Source organism: Oncorhynchus clarkii, chromosome 29 (genome assembly GCF_045791955.1).
Source record: "Oncorhynchus clarkii lewisi isolate Uvic-CL-2024 chromosome 29, UVic_Ocla_1.0, whole genome shotgun sequence".
Classification (NCBI taxonomy): Eukaryota; Metazoa; Chordata; class Actinopteri; order Salmoniformes; family Salmonidae; genus Oncorhynchus; species Oncorhynchus clarkii.
The window spans coordinates 28,162,047-28,185,733 of NC_092175.1; the positions used below are offsets into that span (position 1 = coordinate 28,162,047).

At 40.9% G+C, this 23,687-nt stretch overlaps 1 protein-coding gene across 1 annotated transcript in view; it reads right to left on the minus strand.

The window, feature by feature from the left end:
- Positions 1–23,687, minus strand: part of LOC139387989 (gamma-aminobutyric acid receptor subunit beta-4-like) — a 39,944-nt gene that overhangs the window by 12,002 nt on the left and 4,255 nt on the right. The window contains exons 3-4 of the mRNA XM_071134448.1: positions 8,493–8,560; positions 5,394–5,614 (exon numbers count right to left, since the gene is read on the minus strand). Coding sequence (XP_070990549.1) covers positions 5,394–5,614; positions 8,493–8,560 — 289 coding nt within the window. The remainder of the gene's footprint in view (positions 1–5,393; positions 5,615–8,492; positions 8,561–23,687) is intronic.

Consider the following 23,687-nt stretch of genomic DNA (forward strand, 5'->3'; position numbering starts at 1 on the left):
TGGGTCCCTGTGAGAACCTCACTGCAGACTCACTGTCTGGGCTGGTTCATTGATGAAACTGGGACATTGTGGGGATGAGGGATTATAAGGTTTTTTGTTGCCTTTTTCTGGGGCACAGAATTCTGGATGGGAAGTGCGCCACCTCCTCCTCCTCCTCACATCCCAGCAAAACAAAATAGCCAGGAATAAGTGGTGTGCTATATTTGTTTGTCTCGTGCAGTACAATAGTGACTACTACATTCGTTCTGTTGCACAATAAAAACATTGTTGTGTCCCTGTGTCATGCCTGCTGAAAACAGTCCAGGCTTATTCTGTAAAAGAAGCTCACATGTCAATCTATCAAATTAACAAGAAAGTATGCTTTTTTTACGTCTTCCTGTGAAAGGTAAAGGGGTCATGGTCTTTACGATAAATCATAGAGGCTCACCTCACCCCAAATCTAATTCATTACATGTTCATCTCGCTTATCATAATTAAGAGAACCAATCAATACATTTCCTCAATAACATTTTATTTTTCAAATGATCTTTCTCAAAAAGTTTATATATTGTCCTATAAAATAATCTGTACTCTTAATACCTCCCCACCCCACCTCATTTATTTTGTTGATTTGAATTTAAAATGTGGCAATCCCCATGACCCCAGGTTTGAACAGCACTGCCCTATAGTCCCTCTGTACTCTACACAGGATTCTGTCCTCACTTTATGATTCTTTCCTCAATTCATTCCTCCACCTTTTCACCAACTCCCTCTGGGCAGCAGGAGAAGCTGCTACCACTTCCACCCCTCCATCCCTCGCTCCCCTGCACCCACAGCTGATTCCACCAAGAGACATATTAAGTAAGCATTTACCAGCCCATTAGTTCCCCCTCTCACTTCCAAACATCATCAAACTCTCTCATTAATACGAAAGTCCCCACATTAAAAAATACTACATATTATATTTATATAGAATACAAACAGTACTTACTATAGAATTATGTAGTAAACTGTAGAATACTATAGTAAACACTACAGACCACAAAAACAGTACAGTAAATACTACAGAAATGTCTGCAAAAACACTATACTCCACAAAAACACGACAGTAAATACTACAGAAATGTCACGACAGTAATTACTATAGTACAGTGCCTTCAGACCTCTTGACTTTTTCCACATTTTGTTGTGCTACAGTCTGAATTTAAAATTAATTCAATTTAGATTTAAATTGTCACTGGGCTACACACAATACCCAATAATGTCAAAGTGGAATATATATATATTTTTTACACAAATTCATAAAAAATGATAAGCGGAAATGTCTTGAGTCAATAAGTATTCAACCTCTGTTATGGCAAGCCTAAATAAGTTCAGGAGTAAAAATGTGCTTAACGAGTCAATAATAAGTTGCATGGTCTCACTCAGTGTGCAGCAACAGTGTTTAACATGATTTCTGAATGACTACCTCATCTCTGTACGCCACAGATATAATTATCTGCAAGGTCACTCAGTCGAGCACTGAATTTCAAACACAGATTCAACCACAAAGACCAGAGAGGTTTTCCAATGCCTTGCAAAGAACCTTTTGGTGGATGGGTAAAAAAAAGCAGACATTGAATATGGCGAAGTCATTAATTCAACTTTGGATGGTGTATTCATACAATCAATACACCCAGTCACTACAAAGATACAGGCGTCCTTCCTAACTTCCCGGAGAGGAATGAAACTACTCAGGGATTTCTCCATGAATGAAGCCAATGGTGACTTTAAATCAGGTACAGACTTTAATGGCGGTGATCGGAGATAACTGATGATGGATCAACAACACTGTAGTTACTCCACAATACTAGCCTGAATGACATATTGAAAATAAGGAAATATTCCAAAACATGCATCCTGCTTGCAATAAGGCACTAAAGTAAAACTGCAAAAAGATATGGCAAAGAAATTAACTTTATGTACTGAAAAGTTGATGTTCTGATTACAAAACATTATGTTTGGGGCAAATCCAACACAATACATCGCTGAGCACCACTCGTCATATTTTTAAGAATGGTGATGGCTGCATCATGTTATGGGTATGCTTGTCATCGGCAAGGACTAGGGAGTTTCTGGGGGGCTAAAAAGAAACAGAATAGAGGTAAGCACAGGCACAATCCTAGAGGAAATGCCTGGTTCACTCTGCTTTCCTACAGACAAATTCAACTTTTAGCAGGACAATAACCTAAAACACAAGGCTAAATATACACTGGAGTTGCTTACCAAAATGTCATTGAATGTTCCTGAGTGGCCTAGTTGCAGTTTGAGTTAAATCGGCTTGAAAATCTATGGCAGACATGAAAATGGCTGTCTAGCAATGATCAACAACCAACTTGACAGAGCATGAAGAATTTTTAAAAGAACAATGTGCAAATATTGTACAATCCAGGGGCGTAAAGCTCTTAGAGACTTACCCAGAAATACTCACAGCTGTAATCGCTGCCAAAGCTGATTCGAACATGCATTAACTCAGGGGGTGAATACTTATGTAATCAAGATATATTAGTGTTTTTATTTAAATTTTATGTTAGAATTCTTCTTCCACTTTGGCAGTACAGATTATTTTGTGTAGATCAGTGACAGAGAAGTACTATTAAATACATTTTCATCCCACCTTGTAACACAATTTTTTGGGGAATAAATCAAGGGGTGTGAATACTTTCTGAAGACACTGTATATAGTACAGTATTTAATTTGCATATAGCCCGCCCTTCCCACTCCCCAATATACCAATTTGTGCCACACATAAGTAAGAATCCTACATGCCAAGTATAGATTGTGTTTGTTACAGGTTATAGAAAAGAGCAGAAGCTCTGAACTATCCGTTCAGACACCAGTCCGTCCGTCCGTCCGTCCGTCCGCCCGCCCGCACGCCCGCACGCCCGCCCGCCCGCCCGCCCGCCTGCCTGCCTTCCTTCCTTCCTTCCTTCCTTCCTTCCTTCCTACAGGTTATGGAAAATTTGCTCTTTTAGTATTTCTTCAGTAAGTTTCCTCAAGGAGAAAGCCTCCACTTCTATGTCAAAGATAATGTAACTAAAACACTATAGTGATGTCTGCCAAAAGACTACATTAAATCCAATATTATACCCCAGTCCGCAGAAACACTACAGTAAATACTATAGTATAGTACATTCCGCATAAACACTACATTAATTACTACAATATATACTACAATTATTTTACTACCGTATTTATACAATAGTTAACTGTAAATACCACACTATACTACAGTAAATACTACAGCATCCACTACAGTGTTTTTGCTGACTTCAGTAAAGTCTGCAAAAACAAAAAGTGAATACTAGAGTATGTATACCATTGTATGCTATACTATTTGTTCATGTGGGAATGGGGACGACTGCCATATCTTACAGACACTGATAATGCTATCATTATATTTCATATCAATGGGCATGTGCAAAGTCCCCCATTCTTGAAAATAACTAAATCCTTTTCCAGAGGCTTATCTAAGATATATTTCATATTCTAGACAATAAGGAAAGCACATGACAAAAGCTAAAAGCCATCTCCACTGATTGTGGAGTGGAATGGTGTAATAGCAGTGGCAAAACATAGTCATGTTGCCATTTCAGCAGCATCTGCGCATTTAGCTGTAAGCTTCCTATAATTAACATTTGCAGCTGAATTAGATTTTTAGCTTTGAAACATTTCAAAATGGGACTGCCCTGTGGAACAAATCAACAAACATCAGCATTACATAACCCAAAGAGCACGGACTCTCTGTCTTGTCCTCCAAGGCCTCCATTCACCAGAGACAAATGATGCACCAGAAATAGAGTTAATGGAAATTCATTGATTTAAAAACCCAAACATGTGCACCATATGTACAGTCAGGTCCATAATTATTGACACCCTTGATAAAGATGTGCAAAAAATACTGTAAAAAAATTAAGTATACAATACTGAGCTATATTGTATGCTCAAAAAGGGGGATATTATATTATTTATACTAATACAATTGCTCAGAGAAAGGGATTTTGTTTAACAAGTAATACAAAAAAATCTAATAAAGGGGAAAATGATTGCTACCCGTTTTCAGTACTCTAGCGTTCTTCCCTTGCGAGGATAACGACACTGAGCCTTTTTCTAAAATGTGTTAGGAGATTGGAGAACACGTTGGGAGGGATCTTAGACCATTCTGCCGTACAGAATCCTTAATATCCTCCGTCTGCGCTCATGGACTGCCCTCTTCAATTCTAACCACAGGTTTTCAATGGGGTTCATGTCCGGAGAATAATATGGCCATTGAAAAATGTTGATTTTGTGTTCAATTAACCCTTTTGATTACAGCTTGGTGTTATTGTCTTGCTGGAAGATCCGCTTGCAGCCAAGTGTCAGGCTCCTTGCAGAGTCAACCAGGTTTTGGGCTAAAATGCCCTGGTATTTGGCAAAGTTAATGATGCCATTGACCTTAACAAGGGATCCAGCACCAGTAGAAAAAAAACCCATCAAAGATCCACCACCATATTTTACCGCAGGTATGATGTACTTTCTGCGTATGCTTCTGTTTTCAACACCTAACCCACCGCTGGTGTGTGTGGCCAAAGAGCTACATTTACATTTCATCTGACCATTGCACCGGTTCCAATCCAAGTGCCAATGGCATTTACTAAACTCCAGGCAGTGCTATGGTCAGATGACATGAAAAACAGAAGCACATGCAAAAAAGTACCTCATACCTACAGCAAGAGAGCAGACAAAGGATATTAAGGATCTGGAAAGATTCTGTACGGCAGAATGGTCTAAGATCCCTCCCAACGTGTTCTCCAATCTCCTAAAACATTTTAGAAAAAGGCTCAGTGTCGTTATCCTCGCAAGGGAAGAACGCTAGAGTACTGAAAACGGGTAGCAATCATTTTCCCCCTTATCTTTTATTACATTTTGTTGTATTACTTGTTAAACAAAATCCCTTTCTCTGAGCAATTGTATTAGTATAAAATAATTTCATATCCCAATTCTTTGAGCATGCAATATAGCTCAGTATTTATACAATTTATTTTACACAGTATTTTTTGCTCATCTTTATGGACCAGACTGTATACAGTATGTCAGGTATCAGCATGTCATGTCATTGTCAAGGCAGGCTATAACTACTTACAATTGAATTCTGGCTTCAGCAATTCAACAAAAATAATTCAAGTTAGTTGTGTTTTCATCAGTGATTCTCTAGACTGTTTATTTCTCGGAAGGAAGGAAGGAACGTTAAAAGGCAGGAGGGTCGTGGTACTATTTAAACAGAGATCTATTTCCTCCCATGCCTCACTGTTCCCAAGGTCTCTTCCAGTCCTGTCTTACAGGCCAGGCTTTAACCACTTTAGGTACAGTAGAATTCCAATGAAAGTTAGCTTTACCTGAGTCCATATAACACAGTGCCATCAGGATGCAGTCGAATCATACGGTTCTTTACTGTCACACCATGCAGAAAGGACTTCTTGTCGTTAAGGAAGTAGGTGTCTGGGAGCCACAGCTGGTCCGCCACGCGGTTATCCAGAGTCAGGTTGAGGGGCAGCTCAGCGTATGCCAAACGCTTGTCTCGCCAACTTTGCTGGAAATACATTGTGATGGTATAATCCTGTGAAAAAGGGGAGACAGCAGTGTCAGATTGAGAAGAACTAGTTGTTATGCATGAACAAAAGCTCCAACTATGCAAAGTACAAGTTACCTCAACTGTACTTGCCCTATCCAACTCCAAGCTCCAACTATGGGAAGTACAAGTTACCTCTACTGTACTTGCCCTATCCAACTCCAAGCTCCAACTATGGGAAGTACAAGTTACCTCTACTGTACTTGCCCTATCCAACTCCAAGCTCCAACTATGGGAAGTACAAGTTACCTCTACTGTACTTGCCCTATCCAACTCCAAGCTCCAACTATGGGAAGTACAAGTTACCTCTACTGTACTTGCCCTATCCAACTCCAAGCTCCAACTATGGGAAGTACAAGTTACCTCTACTGTACTTGCCCTATCCAACTCCAAGCTCCAACTATGGGAAGTACAAGTTACCTCTACTGTACTTGCCCTATCCAACTCCAAGCTCCAACTATGGGAAGTACAAGTTACCTCTACTGTACTTGCCCTATCCAACTCCAAGCTCCAACTATGGGAAGTACAAGTTACCTCTACTGTACTTGCCCTATCCAACTCCAAGCTCCAACTATGGGAAGTACAAGTTACCTCTACTGTACTTGCCCTATCCAACTCCAAGCTCCAACTATGGGAAGTACAAGTTACCTCTACTGTACTTGCCCTATCCAACTCCAAGCTCCAACTATGGGAAGTACAAGTTACCTCTACTGTACTTGCCCTATCCAACTCCAAGCTCCAACTATGGGAAGTACAAGTTACCTCTACTGTACTTGCCCTATCCAACTCCAAGCTCCAACTATGGGAAGTACAAGTTACCTCTACTGTACTTGCCCTATCCAACTCCAAGCTCCAACTATGGGAAGTACAAGTTACCTCTACTGTACTTGCCCTATCCGACACCATACACATAGTACCATTACATGTATTATCATAATCATTATGTGCACAGAATATCAGAAAGCACTATCAGTGATTTTCTAGGATACAATGGAAGCATAATGAAAGGAAAGACTTACAGGGAAGTGATTTAAAGGCCACGTTAAGATTAATACGTCCTCCGATGACAGTACAGTCCTTCTGAATTCTGCATGATAAATGCTGCCAATTATTCTGGGAACCTCGGTGTCCCGAAATCTCAATATAATTGTCTTAAAATACAAGTGAACCATAATGTACGTCATAATGTATTATAAGCGGACTGAGAGCTAATCTGAGTGGTTATTCAGCTGGACATGACCTACATTCTCTCAGTCTTACCCTATGAAAAGGCTAGTCCATATTTTCCATAAAAATATATATATTTGCAGCGTCCTGAAAAAATATAATTAAATTAAATGTTGTTTTTCATGAATTATTTGTTTTTACATGGCTTTTGTCTGATTGCAATTTTTTGGGGTGGAATTTGTTATTCTTTTGCTATGACTATGTTGGCTTGCTGACAAAATACAAAAATGAACAGCTAAAATAGACAAGTTATGGTGTTAGACATAACACACATGTTGAGATTATCAAGAGTTTTCAAGTTGGCAAATGTTTTTGATCTGTCTTTGTTCACCAGAAGTTTGTTCAACCTTTTCAGCTTTGCACTTGATGCTGCCTTCTCAAATGTCCAGGGAAACCAACATAACATACAGCATAAGCTAAAACTCGCTGTGTCTTTCAAAACACAGGAGTACAACATGAATCTCTACAATAACTTCAAGATGAATAAATCAAAGGGCCTCACTTGCATGTGCTTAAAAATAAAGATACATTAGTGACTATCTCTAACAAATTAAAGATGATATCTGCTGTCGAAACTGGATGAAAATCCTCTAGTGACCCCAAATAACAATGTTGTAGGGATAACAAACCCAAAACCCAACAGCAAAGCCCTTCTGGCTTGTGGGTGGAGTGAACTCTGAGTGTGACTGTGCCACACTAAATACAATTATATATTTTTTTAAATACAACGGAGAGGAGAGCGACAGAATGATGTCATTGCTGAGACACCAGCCATATTGTCTTCTTTAAGGATGCACAAGACTGTGCCTGATTTCTCACCGCTCTCTAATGAACACAAGTTAACGTGTAATATAATCAAGCAAAACAGATGCACAACATGTCTATGGTTATCTAATGTTGGCAAGGGCAAATATGACTGATTGAAATGGTATTGCGTTGCAAACACTCAAAGACCCTTGAACCCTTTCTTGATATTACTGTAACTCGAGTAGAGTCTCTTGCACATTGTTAGATCATCTTTATGTGGTCAGATTATATTATTATATTATTTTATGAACAATCAAGAAATCAAGAAAGGGTCCAAGGTTCATTTAATTAGTTCAATTTGAGTGTTTGCAACAAAGTACCTGTAAGGTTCAGCTTTTCTTTTCTTAGTCAACCTTGTGTCCTGTTTCTTTGTGTTCTAGAACATAGCCCTGTTTCTTTGTGTTCTAGAACATAGCCCTGTTTCTTTGTGTTCTAGAACGTAGCCCTGTTTCTTTGTGTTCTAGAACCTAGCCCTGTTTCTTTGTGTTCTAGAACATAGCCCTCTCTTTCATTTTTGTTCATTGATTTCACCTGCGTTCACTTCTCACCTGGTCTCATCAGCTCCCTATTTAGTTCAGTTCTTTCTGTTTATACGGTTGTAAAGGTATTGTTTGTTTTTGACTGCCTACCTGTGTTTGACCATTGCCTGCCTGTGACCACGATTCCTGCCTTCTGCGAAGGCCTAATAAACATCTGCCACGCTCTGCGTGTGAATCTATACCTCTTTCTCCCCGAGTATTCATTACAGTACCCTTATAAATAAGAATTGACACATTGAATCGATGTACTGTATAGACTTTGCTACTGTAAGAGAAGGGGTTTTGTAACTCACCATGTTCACCTCTGAGATGGAGTCAATGCTAGCGATGTTGATGCTCATTCCTACGATGACTGGGGCACCTGAGGGAACACAGGAGGCCGTGCAGTCACACACAAACCCACACAGACTATTTACACTGAGACAGAAATACACTTTTGGCCTCTGTTTTAAAAATAACGTAGGAAAACAAATTCTCTTCACATGGTGGGTTATCTCATTGAATTATCACGACATTACTGCATGAACCATGATATAACTCTTTTTTGGGGGGATGCATTATGCATGAAACTAGAACTGGACATTTCTGATGTGGGAGAGAGTATCACTGAATCAAACATTCTCTGAAAACTGTGGGAACAAGCCTCATATGAGCAGGAGTAGGCCATTGATTGTAGCGAGATAGACAAGAGGAGACACAAGAGGAAAGCATGAAGGAAACAGACCAGCATTACTTAAACCTTGAACCCATTTACCTTTCTCATACAGTATGTGCAAAGTGACCAAAAGGGCGGCAGAATAAAGTGGCACAAAAAGACTAAAATGCAGAAGAGGCAAATTAATTGTAACATCCAATTTTGGGGCGGAAAGAGTGTCTCTTTGGGTCACTGTGTTTAAACAGCCATATAAAATCGGACTAAATCTTTCTTTAATCTTCATAAAATTTGAATCTATATGACATTCAGGTACACCATGCTAATTTCACGCTCAATATTCTCGCCCCCCTCAAATCATGTAATCGTATTATCTCATCCTACTGCTTTCTCCTTGCAAGAAACTGAAACATTAAAGTGAAAGGGATGTCAAAGTGTGTTGATATTCAGCAATGTCAAAGAGAATAATTAAAGGAAATGTTCCTTCAGTTTTAGTTACATTCAGATATAACTGGCCTTCAGTATAAAGTGGCCTGGATTCTATAACGGACTGTAGATCTGTGTTGAGTCTGTTAAAATAACTTAAAACGGCAGTATGTGCGTGCACCTGTGGGCTTAGTCATAGTAAATGGGAGGTCAAAAAACAAGGCTTACAATTATCCACATATACTGTATACTCAACTACTGTGTAAGACTCATTTATTCAATTTGGCCTTTGTCTTAATAGTGAGGAGTTAGTCAGCCCTGTACAGAGCCTTGCCCCGGGGAGTGCTTTAACCTTCGTTAAAATCAAGGATATTAGAAGAAACAGGTTGAGAGACCTTTGCTCCCATAAGAAATAGCAGTTGTCATTGTGTATTCGTCAAAGCGAATGTTGAATCTTTGGTTTTAAGAAGTGCTGTGCTGAACATGTGACTGCAGGGCGCAAGAAGAGTGTGCATCTTGTGTATAATCTTGTGTTCAATTAATAATTGATTTGAAAATGTGTGCATATTTAACATAAATTCACCTGTCCATATACTGTTTATGCACCATCTAAAAGGTTCATGGGTTGTGTCAAAGAGTGATGCTGAAATAGTGGCATGGTCAATGTGCCACAGGTGGCAGATAGCCTAGCGGTTAAGAGCTTTTGGCCAAAAGGTTGCTGGTTCGAATCCCAGAGCTGACTAGGTGAAAAGTCTGTCAATGTATGCTTAAGCAAGGCACTTAATTTCTCTGGATAAGTGAGTCTGCTAAATGACTAAATTGTACTTTAGGAGCTCTCTGTCTAGAAGATGAGGGCATGTGCAGGCAACTGTTCTGGAAAACTGCAGAAACATACTGACACTAAAAATATATTCTGAATGTCACTTAACTTGTGACTATCTCTGGATAGGAGCATCTGCTTAATCAATGAACATACATGAGGATACAGTTTATCTGCATACAGTAGGTGTAAGTAGGTGTTAGAATGTAGCTAAATCTGTAACCTGACATTAAAATGGATAGGCCTACACGTGTAAAAAATGTAAATAAAAAAAAAACATTTTAAATGTTCTAGAAGTTGGGCTATTTCATACTGTAGGTTTTCACGTTCATGACAACTGCCGATAATTCAACTTTGGAGCTCAAAGCAAGGACACCCCCCTCACCCCAAATGTTCCCTCCTTGATCTGTAAAAAATCCAAAATCTCTGCACAAGGGAAATGTGTCACCCTCAAAATGAATTAATTAGCCATTTCCCAATTAGCAGACCACTGAATCATGATGATCAGGTGAAGGAGAAATGAAGTGTAAGCACAAAAATAATGACCGGATGCACACAGAAAAAACTGTAAAAAAAAAGGGAGTAACATCCAACCTTTTGTTGCGGGACTTCTCCAAATCTTCCCCTTTTTTCTAGTAGTGGCCAGGGAAGAACCATTCAATGATCTTTGTTATCGTTAGAGCTTCCAAAGTAGCCAATATGGTCCAGTAAATTCATTCTTTGATAAAATAATCTGCACTAATGATTTTTTCCCACAGACCAGTGCTTGGGAGAGTTGCTTGAACAGTTACCTGGGCCTTGTCTACTTCATCAGGTGTGTTTTGCTCACAGAGTCACAGATTTGCTTATGAGAAACAAGCTCCCTGCGGGCTTTTGAAATGGCTGGCTTGCCACCAACAACAATGTTTTTTTAGTTGCATTAATATTTCAGAGGGGGTTTACACACAACAGGACAAGTGCTGCAATGTTGGGCATTGAACAAAATAATCTCTCAAACTACGCCAGGCAAAGGAGACCCATCCAGCAAAAGGTGTTCCATCTTCCCTCCAGAGAAACAACACACAGACAAAGAAACAGAGAGGACTGTGGGAAAGATGTGCCTAAGAATATTGCTACTGTAACTGCATCTCAGAATGCCATTCAATTCATTGCCTTTCAATTTGTGCTACATTTTTCAAGGGAGTGAAATGAATCTTGAAAACAGTGATTTTCAGAGTCTGTTAAAAAATCCCTTATTGTTGTTTATGTGTACTCTCTTTCCTTCCTTCAAATAATCTGCAGATGACTCCCAGTCCAGCCTACTCACGAACGATCTGACAATTACCATGTTTCTCAAAATACTGGCACTGAAATATTAACCAGCATAGCACTTGACTTGGAGTGCACATCTCTCCTCTTTTTTTGTAATCCTATTTTCTTTCCCCCTCTCCTCCAACTCCAGCTGCCATGACAAGGCAGTCCACATCTCTCTTCAATGCCCTGCAGCTTTGTCATATTCCCTGACCCATCTCTTTCTGAGAAAAAAAAATCTGAAAATGTGGGGCCATTTTCCATTGCGCTTTGTGAAGGCAACCAGTAACAATTTCCCCCAGAGATGTCAAAGTACATTCGTTCGCTGGTTGTAAACAGAAAGCACCCGGATCTCTCTCTCTCTTACTGCATATGTTGTACCCTGCTTCAATGAAACAGAGGGATCCACTTTGCCACCGTGGCTTTCTCAAAAGAAAAGCACTTACCTGCAGATGCACTTTTGCGAGCTGTAAGGAAATATCGCTTCAGCAACAGCAGCCTGAGAGGCTCAGATATGTCTGCTTTTATCAATTCACGTGTTCTCATTGGAACACATTTCAGAAAATGTGGTATCTGAAAATAGAACAAGCAAGATATTAAATCAGATAATTATGTGTTAGTGTGTGGGTGTGCGCATCCATTTGTGCATGCTTGTGTGTCTGTGTGTGCTAACGTGTGTGTGTGAGTGAGATGGGGATATAGCAATGTCCAGAGCCAAACCCAAACTACTATTAGCAATTATCCCATCAGAGTGTGTCAGCACTTTCCACTGCTTTCCCAATAAGCTGCATCTAAGCCACTGACTGCTGTGACCTGATGCTGCTCGCCGACATCAAACTCTGACCTGATCTCCCAGAGTAGGGACTACTTCCAGCTGAGTCTCATAACTTGCCGGGTATTGTCGTTGCACATTAAAGGAATGTGGGGTATAGAAAAGAGCCTTTAAAAAAAGTCAGGCTTGAATCCAACTCCGCGTCCAGCATCCAGGCACTTTATCTCCTGATCTTTGATTGTCTGCCAGTCTCCTCTCTCCCCTCTGAACTCAGCACATTCCCCCTGCCAAGAAGGGCACAGCCTTCTGAGGAACCAAACTAATTCTACCACTTGGCCAAAGTCTTCATTTAAATCTTGAACAGAAGAAGAATGGATATCCCTATGGCAAGAAGCATAGTAAGTGCACAGCCTGTAACTCAGTTTACATTTGTCACCCCTGAGGTTAGTATCGATGCGAAGGCAGACACAGACAACAACATTAAAATATTTACCAATCCTGTCAGCAACATTGAAAAAAAGCATATTTCTATAACACATCTGCAGTTCCCTAACATACAATAATAAAACAGGAAGAAAATATTAGCACTAAATTCCTGTGTCTGCCACCGAACAGGAATCATCTATGGACAGCACCAGTGAATGAGAAAAACCTGTTTGTTTGTCAATGGAGCTGCTGCTTTGTAGACCCCTCCAAGCCATAGCACACAGATTCTTCACACCTCTCTGCCTTTCTCTGTTTGACATTTTGCCTCTACTCTCTCTACTTATGTTGTGCTCTTGGGCTTCTCTGAGCAGATCCACTGCTTCCTCAAAACCTGTTATTTTCCTCAATTTTTACACTCAGCAGCCTGATGGCCCCATCATCTGTGTCCATATTTAAATGCCAAAGGTGAAGCAGGTGGCATCATGGAGTGCCTGGGCTTTATTAACCCTTTACTCTCGTGGGAATTGACCTATATGGATAGGGCTAAATTGAAATGTTTCTTATGGAAGAAATGTGCAAAACATATGCATAACCACGGTAGCAATTGAAAGGAAAGAGTTTAGAGATAATGGGAAAAGTATTAGACTAAAGGTGAGGACACAACAGTTCACCTGACACAAGACTCAATCCAAACATTACACTGTTGATTTTATTTGCATTTTACATGTGGGATGCATTTTGCCACATTTGTCGATAACAAAATATCAAAAGACTGGATACATTCGGTAACTTGATGAGACTATTCCTGGAAAATATGGGGTAGGTGCCACATAAGACAAATAAAATGGATTGTGGCCACACAGTTTCTAAGTAATTGCAATGCACTTTTATGACTAAAAGAAGAGTTTTCAACTATAAAGTGTTTTTTTGAGCTTTCCTAACTGTGCTGTTGAGAAACTAGAGCAAGCACACTTATAGTTGTTTAATTTGGAACACAACCCTGCATCCCCGCCATCACATAATTACTGTTGTTGTTTACGCAATCCAAAAACGGTCCATTATAAATCGCAATCTGGGTCAGGTGGGCATGATTTGAAAGCTTGTTCTATTGCCAACATGACGAGCTAAATCACTTTAATAACTCTACCTACTGTCACGCCCTGACCTTAGTTATCTTTGTTTTCTTTATTATTTTGGTTAGGTCAGGGTGTGATGAGGGTGGTATTTTTTTTTATGTTTGTCTAGGGTTTTTTCCATATCTATGGGGTTTTGGTATTGTCTAGGTAAATGTAGGTCTATGGTGGCCTGAATTGGTTCCCAATCAGAGACAGCTGTTTATTGTTGTCTCTGATTGGGGATCCTATTTTTTCCTTCTTTAAAAAAAACTGCATTGTTGGTTAGAGGCTCGTAAGTAAGCATTTCACTGTAAGGTTGTGTTCGGCGCATGTGACTAACAACATTTGATTTGAAGTTATAAAATATGATCTTACAGTGTTAGTCTTTCACAAGGCAATTCAGAGCAACAGATCATAGTTTTGGTGCCCATAGATATGAATGCATTCAGGTCCGTGTACAACGGAAAATTTGCTTCAGTCTCATTCTGTTCAGAACAACCTAGACTATGACGCCATGTCATCTTGTAACTAAACTGTACATCAACAATAGTGATCAATAATATTTGACACTGTATATGACATGAGTTTCATGATTTGGAAATGTGAAGTGCACATTTGGACTCACGGGAGGGATGGGGGCAACTTCTTGTCGTGCGCGGTGCTCAAGTTCAGAACAGCTGTCAGTCAAAACCCATTCAGAGCTGTGAAGCGCAGAGCCAGAGCTCTGACATCATGTATAGGATGATACTGTACAGCCACGACGTTCCAATTTAGGATATTATCAGTGCCCAAATCTAACATTTTCAACCTGCATATGGGTAGGAGTGTAAAAGGTTAAACAGAGGGCTCCGTCCCTGGAATACCTCAGGTGGATGGGGCCGTTTAGACTGGCTCCCTCTTCAGGGCCAACAATCCCTTCTCAGTATGTTTTTATCCCTGATGTGGCAGTGTTTTCTGTCAGGTAAAGACGATAATAATGATCTCAAATTGCATAACAGTAGGAGGATGGGGACGGAGAAGGAATCCCTTTCAATAGGTACAGTATATCTGCATGCGAGAAAAAGTGATGATTTTGCAGTAGCTCAGGTAAGATTTATGATCCTAATTATCTAAGTAGGGCTGGGGCCAGTGGTGAAGCTGGAATGCATGTTGGTGATAAGAAATTAGAACGTCAGGATCTAAAGGCGTCAGTACAAAGCCCACAACTCCCACTACGCCCTGAATACACTCACAACGTTCATTTGCTTTGACTCCATTTGTAGGTCGATATGTGCATATTTGCGGGGCACAACAAAAAAGAAACCAAGCCAAGCGTCAAGCAGTACTGCTCCCTAAATTCCCTTTCTCCTCTGTGTCTCACTCACTCAATTGCATTCTGACCGCTCCCTCTACAACGAGTGCGCACACAAGCTCCCATTAGGCCTACAGAAATAAATGCTTATACAAACATATCTGACCGATGGGATACACAAGCTCCCATTAGGCCTACAGAAATAAATGCTTATACAAACATATCTGACCGATGGGATACACAAGCTCCCATTAGGCCTACAGAAATAAATGCTTATACAAACATATCTGACTGATGGGATACACAAGCTCCCATTAGGCCTACAGAAATAAATGCTTATACAAACATATCTGACTGATGGGATACACAAGCTCCCATTAGGCCTACAGAAATAAATGCTTATACAAACATATCTGACTGATGGGATAGACAACTACATTCCTTGCCAAATGAAGACAGTTCATGACAAATGCAAAATGGACTTGTTGATTATTATTATTGGACCATGCTGGTCATTTATGAACATTTGAACATCTTGGCCATGTTCTGTTATAATCTCCACCCGGCACAGCCAGAAGAGGACTGGCCACCCCACATAGCCTGGTTCCTCTCTATGTTTCTTCCTAGGTTTTGGCCTTTCTAGGGAGTTTTTCCTAGCCACCGTGCTTCTACACCTGCATTGCTTGCTGTCTGGGGTTTTAGGCTGGGTTTCTGTACAGCACTTTGAGATATCAGCTGATGTACGAAGGGCTATATAAATAAATTTGATTTGATTTGATTTGATTGAAGTAATTATTATTGAAGGAATTATTGGATCCCGTCTATTTTCCGCTAAAGCTACTTTGCGAACTGCTAGTGCCATTTAGAATTGGTTAGCCTAGGGCTAGGCTATAACCCTCCTAAACATAGTCACTAGCAGTTCGCAAAGTTCACTGAATATATAAAAAAACATTAGTTTGATAAAGACAAAGAGCTTATTTTCATCAGAATCATGAAGCCTAGGCCTAGTCACCAAACAGATGTGGTGGCCATAACTCATCATCATGCAGTGTCCAATGTGGAATTGTCTAAATGGAATAGGCAGAATAAACTAAATGAAACGTCTGTATATGGAAAATAACATTGGAAAAATGGTCTTTCAACTCGACAAATTGAGCCAGGTTTCAAATGATCACTCTTTGGGAATAACTGTTACAGACTCGTGAGGTGCACATCACTCGCCACTAGCAACGTTGAAATATTCTGTTATATTTTATTCTGTTATATTACATCACGTTTTTTAATAAAAAAATAGGAGTGTCTTGACTGCGATAGGGGCTCAGGAAATAAGAGCGTCTTGTCTGCAAAATGAACAATACAAGGCTATGCCATTGCACAGACATAGCAAGATCCACTGCCTGTTTGAAGACTGTGTTCCATAATATCACCAATTAATATTACAGTTTCAATGAATCAATCTTAAATTACACAAATTTTTTATTGAGTGAATATACTGTATATGGGGCAATTTAGCAATTAGGATTTGTTATCTGTAATGGTTATGATAAATTAGGCATTGTTGCGCACTGTTGGCATATAGATAAATGTGCAAATGAATTTCTGGCCTTGTGTGCAATAATGATTGTGGCAAAACCATAAATATAAATGCCGTGTGAAGAAACAGTGTAGAATTGAAAGAAATTGTTAAAAATATATAAATAATTAGTGGGGGTGCCAATTTTTTTGGCCACCTCCACTTTCAGAGAGCCCATGGGTACATACACATACAGTACACATACAGTACACATACAGTACACACCATGAAGTGCCTTCTACTGGATTCTACCTTTCTACCATCTGTTTTGCTGTTGATCACCAGAAAAGGACTGTGTTGTATAATGCCTTACAAGGAATACCACTTTACATAGGGGATCACTTTGAAAGGCGTCATCTCACTGCTATTTGTCAGGTGGTGTCTGCAGTAGTAGTCTTTCTAGATGATCAGGATGTTGATGTTGTTGCACTTTGGCTTTGTGCCCATTTCATGTTACTCTGGTGTAATTGCATTACTTGTGAGGTTTGTGTCGATCATGTTATTCCATGAATGCAGTCAATTGAACACTGAAAACACATTTGCTGGATAACGCCATTGCACAAAAAATACCACTCTGCCTCTGATATAAAAACGAATAATTGACTCATTGCTTAGCAACAGAGGGTTCCATGGCAACTGCGAAGCATTCTCACTATAACATTACAAGGGAAGCACGGTGCTTTACATACATTGTGTTGAATTTGAACTCACTTTTGTGTTCAATGGCCACTGCTGTCATAAAAGCTCCTTCTTGAGACAATAAACCAATAAACCTGCATGCTGTGTTGCCATGCAATGCTTTTTATGCATCAAATGTATGACTTTATAGTTGTGTGCCAACATGCTTACCAGTGGAGGCTGCTGAGGGGAGGAATGGCTCATAATAATGGCTGGAATGGAGTCAATGGAAAGGTATCAACCACATGGAAACCACGTGTTTGATGAGTTTGATGCCATTCTATTCACTCCATTCCAGCCATTATTATCAGCCGTCCTCCCCTCAGCAGCCTCCACTGATGCATACTCTTCCCGAGACATAGGCCAAGGGATTGAATATCCATCATACCTGATATTTGTCATCATCAATAGATTTCATTTCCAACATGTGTAGCTGGAAGCTATGAGTCATAATTAAGGGTTGGCTCCTTACGCTTTAATAGTCAACAGAAACAGCCCTGTGGAGACGAACAACGGAAAGGTATATAATTAGTCCACATCATCTTTTTTGATTGTGGTTATTATCAGGATACATTGGTTAATATTATTAGTGGTAGCAGTAGTGACAGTCGATGCAGTAGTGAAAGCAGAGGTATATTGGTATTGACACTTGTGCTACATAAGTGGAGTTCTCAATGTATTCATATTTACACGCTGGAATACATGTCTTCAAATGACTCTCCCTCATACAATGTTCATTGCTTTCCTCTACCACTTATGGTAACAGAACCTCCATCACCAACACACCATTACACCTGTCGTTGAGAAGCCCCTGATCTGCAAGCTACAGGTGTAGGATCTTAATTAGATTACCCTGTTGTTTCAGGAAATGTTCTGCATGGCAGGAAATGCAAACTTGTAGTGCTTTCGAGGTTTCCAAAAGCTTACACATTTCAGACATGATTTGCCTAAAAACCAGAAATGTATCAACCTGTACAAAAATGTACATCAATAATAATCCACACAATAATTCACATTTCCTGTTGCTGCAGGATTATTTTCCTGCTGTGTGAAACAGGCCAAATTAAGATCCTGCATCTGTACTTTAATCTGGGTCTGGGAAAGCAGAACAATGACTGTATTAGTAAACCAAAATATTACATTGTCTCATCAGAGCCACAGGGATCAGACATACAATTAACATAACTAATGCTAATGAAATAGCCTTCTGAGTTGACATGATTGTGGATGGATGAAGGGAGATCATTCCACTAGTTATATAGTGACATCAGACATAGAGGGCACAGTGAAGACAGAGTACATGAGAAAGAGAGAGAGAGAGAGAGAGAGAAAGAGAGACAGAGCATGCAGAAGGACACCGACCCCATCCAACAAAACTATCCAATGACTCCAGAAAGCTGAGTTTCAGTAATGAGATGGGCTTTTAAACATGCTTCCTGGCATTGGGGCTGGTGGCATCAATCTCTGGGTGCCGTAAATGACATTTCTTTCCTTGTTTATCTATCTAAACAATTGGATAGCTGCATCCCACCCTTGGCCGGTCCCTCCCGGCCCGCTCAAGTACACATCTCCCATCAATCACTGGGGGCATGAGGAGGGGAGTCGAAAAGGGGAAAAATGCCCTGCGTGCAAGATGCCTTGACAGTGTGCGACTTTTGGTTTCTGTACTTCGCAGTCCGCTGGGATGCATTTGGGTGTAATTTCCATCAGCGCTTTTTTTCTCTCTCCAGTTCAAAGTTGCTGAATTTGAAGATGAAGCAACTCTCATTGCCTGCATGCCATCCCTCACACCCAATTTAGATTGGAGCATCATGGGAACATCTGTATAAAACATTTAAGGGCTGTTGCCGATATATGAAGTTTGTACGGATGGGCTCATATGCATTAAATACGAGTCATGTTTATAATGGACACACTGCAAAGCATGGGAATCACTCTCTGTACACACTATATGTAAAGAGTAAATGTTCTGTGTGAGCCATTCTGCTTTCATAAACAGACTTGAGGGGGAGTGTTTTATTGGATACTATTACAGATAATATAGCAAAGAAGATGAACAGCAGCTATTATGATAGCTAGGCCTCACCTTCTCAGATGGAAGACACGATTGAATCTCATCAACAACTTTTGCATTAGGTCAGTGAGATGTACATAAATACTGTACTGTACTGAGCATCAATGTCACTGCAATGACTGTGCTGTTTCATTACTACATTTACTGATCTGCCATTACAAATGAGATCAGGCTGCAGCTGGGACTCATTTGGGCTCAATGGGGAATGAGATCAGGCTGCAGCTGGGACTCATTTGGGCTCAATGGGGAATGAGATCAGTAAAAAGAGGGTTGCGTGTGGAGGAGGGGGACTGACTGGTGGCCGTCTCTGATGCCATGGCCGAGGGGTGAACTGGCACTGAGAGTGTTAGAGTGTTGGAGTGTGTGCCTGGGTCACCCATAGTGGGAGCACAGGTGCTTATAGTTATGGCTGAATGATGCGTCTCAGACTCCTACTCCACATGGCTGGAGGCCCTCACTGCGCTCCACACTGTACAGGATCCTGGAACTGGTCCTTGGACTGGAACCAATAACACTAATGTCCAGGAGCTTTACAGTAGACTGAGACCAACCCCCAGGACAGGAGCTTTACAGTAGACTGGGACCAACCCCCAGGACAGAAGCTTTACAGTAGACTGCGACCACCCCCCAGGACAGAAGCTTACAGTAGACTTAGACCAACCCCCAGTACAGGAGCTTTACAGTAGACTGAGACCACCCCCAGGACAGGAGCTTTACAGTAGACTGAGATCAAGCCCCAGTACATGCTTAGGGGAGTCATCAAAGAAGGTTTGTTACATGGCAGCTTGTGAATCTGGCTCCACAGGAAGGCCAGCCGGGCAACAGAGGCACCTACACAGGAAGAGAGCGTGTTATCCCCACAACCTTTCAGTTGTAGGGACGGAAACTAAGGATGGGCATGCTGACAAATACGACATAGTAACCCCCTTGGGCCTGTACTGAACTTCCACTAAATATCAGAGTCTTTCATGCCATATTGTCATTATTTTGCTACTCCATTTTATATAACTTTCATTCCAATGTCTGCTCTCATATATGAAGGCACACACACACACACACAAACACACACACACACACACACACACACACACACACACACACACACACACACACACACACACACACACACACACACACACACACACACACACACACACACACACACACACACACACACACACACACACAAACACACACACACACACAGGGATGCCTAGCTCTGGGCCCAGGGGTGAGAGGGGCATGTTCACAGCACCAGTGATATGTCACCTCCATTTCAAGCTTTGTTAGCGGTGGAAGCCTAGACGAGCGGTGATGACAGCTAGATTTAAAGTACGTTCTCTTGGGGGAGGGGTGTGGGACGAAGGGGACTGCTAAGCTGGGCACTCTCGCCGCTTGGCACTGACTCGGCCGGGGCTTCGCTTTTTGTTTTGCAACTCTTGTGAGAGATCATTACACTGAATTCCCATCTGTAAGATCCAGAACACTGCACACCTACCAAAATCAATGACGGTAAGAGAGACAAGAGAGACACAGGCAGAGGCAAAGCCATGCTCCGGTCTCCCCGTCCCCCATCCACAGCCAAGCACCAACACGGCCCACAGACAGGAGAGAGCAGCAGCCAGGACATCCAACAGCATCATTACACAGCTGTAGAGAACAAACTAGCAGTCTAAACAGAGATTCGCAACAGAAAGAGATAACACAACATGAGAGAGAGAATTTATCTCAAAGCAACCCATAAATGCCATGTGTGGCAGCATAGCAGCATGGTCTTTAACAAAATCAAGTATTCACTGAGAGGTCAACTAGCATTTAGCAAAGTGATAAAGAAAATGACTTCTTGGAAGTACAGTATTGGGAGAACAGGTATTGTGGTTTAGTCAACCCATGAAACAACAATCACCAGAGGATAGAGAACAATGTGTGATGCCCTCATACTACAAAACAGGTCTCATTGTAGCAGTCATCTCCCTGACTATGACAGCATTACACAATACCCTCCATTTTGTTAAATGTTATAATATAAATGCTATATAGGTTGCATTTGGCATGTATAATGCACAATACATATGAATAAAATACGAATACATCCATGTGCTTTATAATGCCTAATAAATGACTCATGCTTTATAAAGGTGTCTCATATGTGTTACAGATGCATGGTGGGAAGGGACCAGGAGGACCCAGAAGCCCTGGGTCAGTGTTGTTCTGTGGCCTGGCCGCCCCTGTCTGTGGCTAGGGCTGTTAAGTCACATCTCTAATGAGTTCCGCTCCCCTCAGGCTGCCATTTGTCTGAGACACGCAGGTCCATTCCACTTATATATAGGTCCTGCAATGGAAATGGACACATAAATCAAATGCGTATGGCCCACCTTGTTTAAGTTCTTCATTCAACCTTGAGATAATAGTACACAGTTATCTACAGTATATGGAAGCATGAAGTATAGTACGACAACACATTTCTATAAACACACATATTACTACAACAGACTAAGCTGTTCAACAACCTCCAGCTAAACCCTGCAGCAGAATCAAGTTGACAAAACATGCTACGGTAGAGAAATACCATATCCATTCCTATACACAGTTACACAGAAGGCTGTCTACATATAATGATATTGAAGATGGACATGTAAACAGAGTGAGATACAAAAATGCCTATAAATGACTCGACAAAGCTTTTAAAAGTAACTGCCAATGGCGCTCAAATGGTAGAGGATGTAGCTAACAGAGAGAAAAACACTTACTGGTACATTTACAGACCACTGGTTTTTATTAGATTTCACACAGTCCGTTGAGGCCACTTAAAACTCCCAATGGTGAGCAGCTCAAAGATAATGTAATTAGCGGTTTTCAGTTCATGGTGTCATTTCTATGGGCTCTCCCTATTTAACCATCGCCTTAATTATTCAGCACTTATTTCCTGATATCACCACCTGACCACTGTGATCACATGATGGTTTGGCAGACTGGACAACCTTGTTTGGAATTTTTTTAAGACAAAATGATTGTAATGAACTAATAAGTGGTCATCATGTTATTATTGACTATGAGACAATGTCAAGCTTCGAATTTGGATGGATTTTGAATGATTGTTTTATTTTTTTGTCCTGTCCTCAATGAAGATCACAACATTTAAAAAAGACTACAGGCCCAATGGTTTGTCAGAAGTCATTGCATTGCGTGTCTTATCATAACATATTTTAAAACCACCAAAAGACAACATGTACTGTACTTCAGCAGCTACAGTAGCATTCTATCCCCCTGATTAAGGTGGACTGAAAAGTGAGATATAGCCATCTGGGATGTACACTTTAGATTCTAATCTTGGTGGTAGCCGACTAGGAAGGAGATCCCCGTACAAAATTATCCTCTGATGCAAAGTGATAGGCAGCCTCTCATTCAGTCAGAGCTTGCTTGTGTGTGTGTACGTGAGTGTGCGTGTGTGCGTGTGTGTATATGCGTGTGTCTGTATGTGTCTGTGTGCATGTGTGCATATGTGTATGCATGTGTGTGCTTCCCTGCATGAGTGACGTGTGTGTGACGGAGAGAGTGGTCAGGATTGTGTATGAGGGAGTGTGTATGCATGCATGTATTTATGTGAGAGAGGGAACGAGATGGTATGGTGACTAAGATGGGGATGAAAAGGGTTAGAATTAGACTGTTAGTTCTGTGTGTGTGTGTGTGAGAGAGAGAGAGAGAGAGAGAGAGAGAGAGAGAGAGAGAGAGAGAGAGAGAGAGAGAGAGAGAGAAAGGGAGAAAGAGAGAAAAAGAGAGAGAGAGAGAGAGGGAAAGTGAGAGAGAAAAAGGGATAGAGATTGAGAGAAAGAGAGAGAGAGAGAGAGAAGAGAGAGAGAGAGAGAGAGAGAGAGAGAGAGAAAAAAAAAGGGAGAGAGAGAGAGATAGGGAGAGAGAGAGAAAAAAAAGGGAGAGAGAGAGAGGGAGAGAGAGAGAAAAGGGGAGAGAGAGAGAGAAAAAGAGAGAAAAGAGAGAGAGAGAGGGGAGAGAGAAAGAGAGAGAGAGAGAGAGAGAGAGAGAGAGAGCGTGCCTGCATTTATGTGGGAGGGGCTTTAGTACTGTCCACATGCTCCCAGCGCTGTGACTTCCCTACAGTGACAGAGGGATGGTGACGTGTCCTCACATCGTTGAAATTAAAACATTTTAAAGTGCAACACATTAGTCACTGTGGAAACCACACACCTTTCTCACAGACCCTATTTTCAAACCACAAAACTAAAGGGGTGAAAATCCCACTTCGTATATCCTGGCCTTGGGTGTGACATGTTGGGTATCCAGGCAACTGCTTCCCTTTTCAGTTTTACTAATTAAACTTTGGGATATGTTTTGTATGAGATGACCTTAAATGGT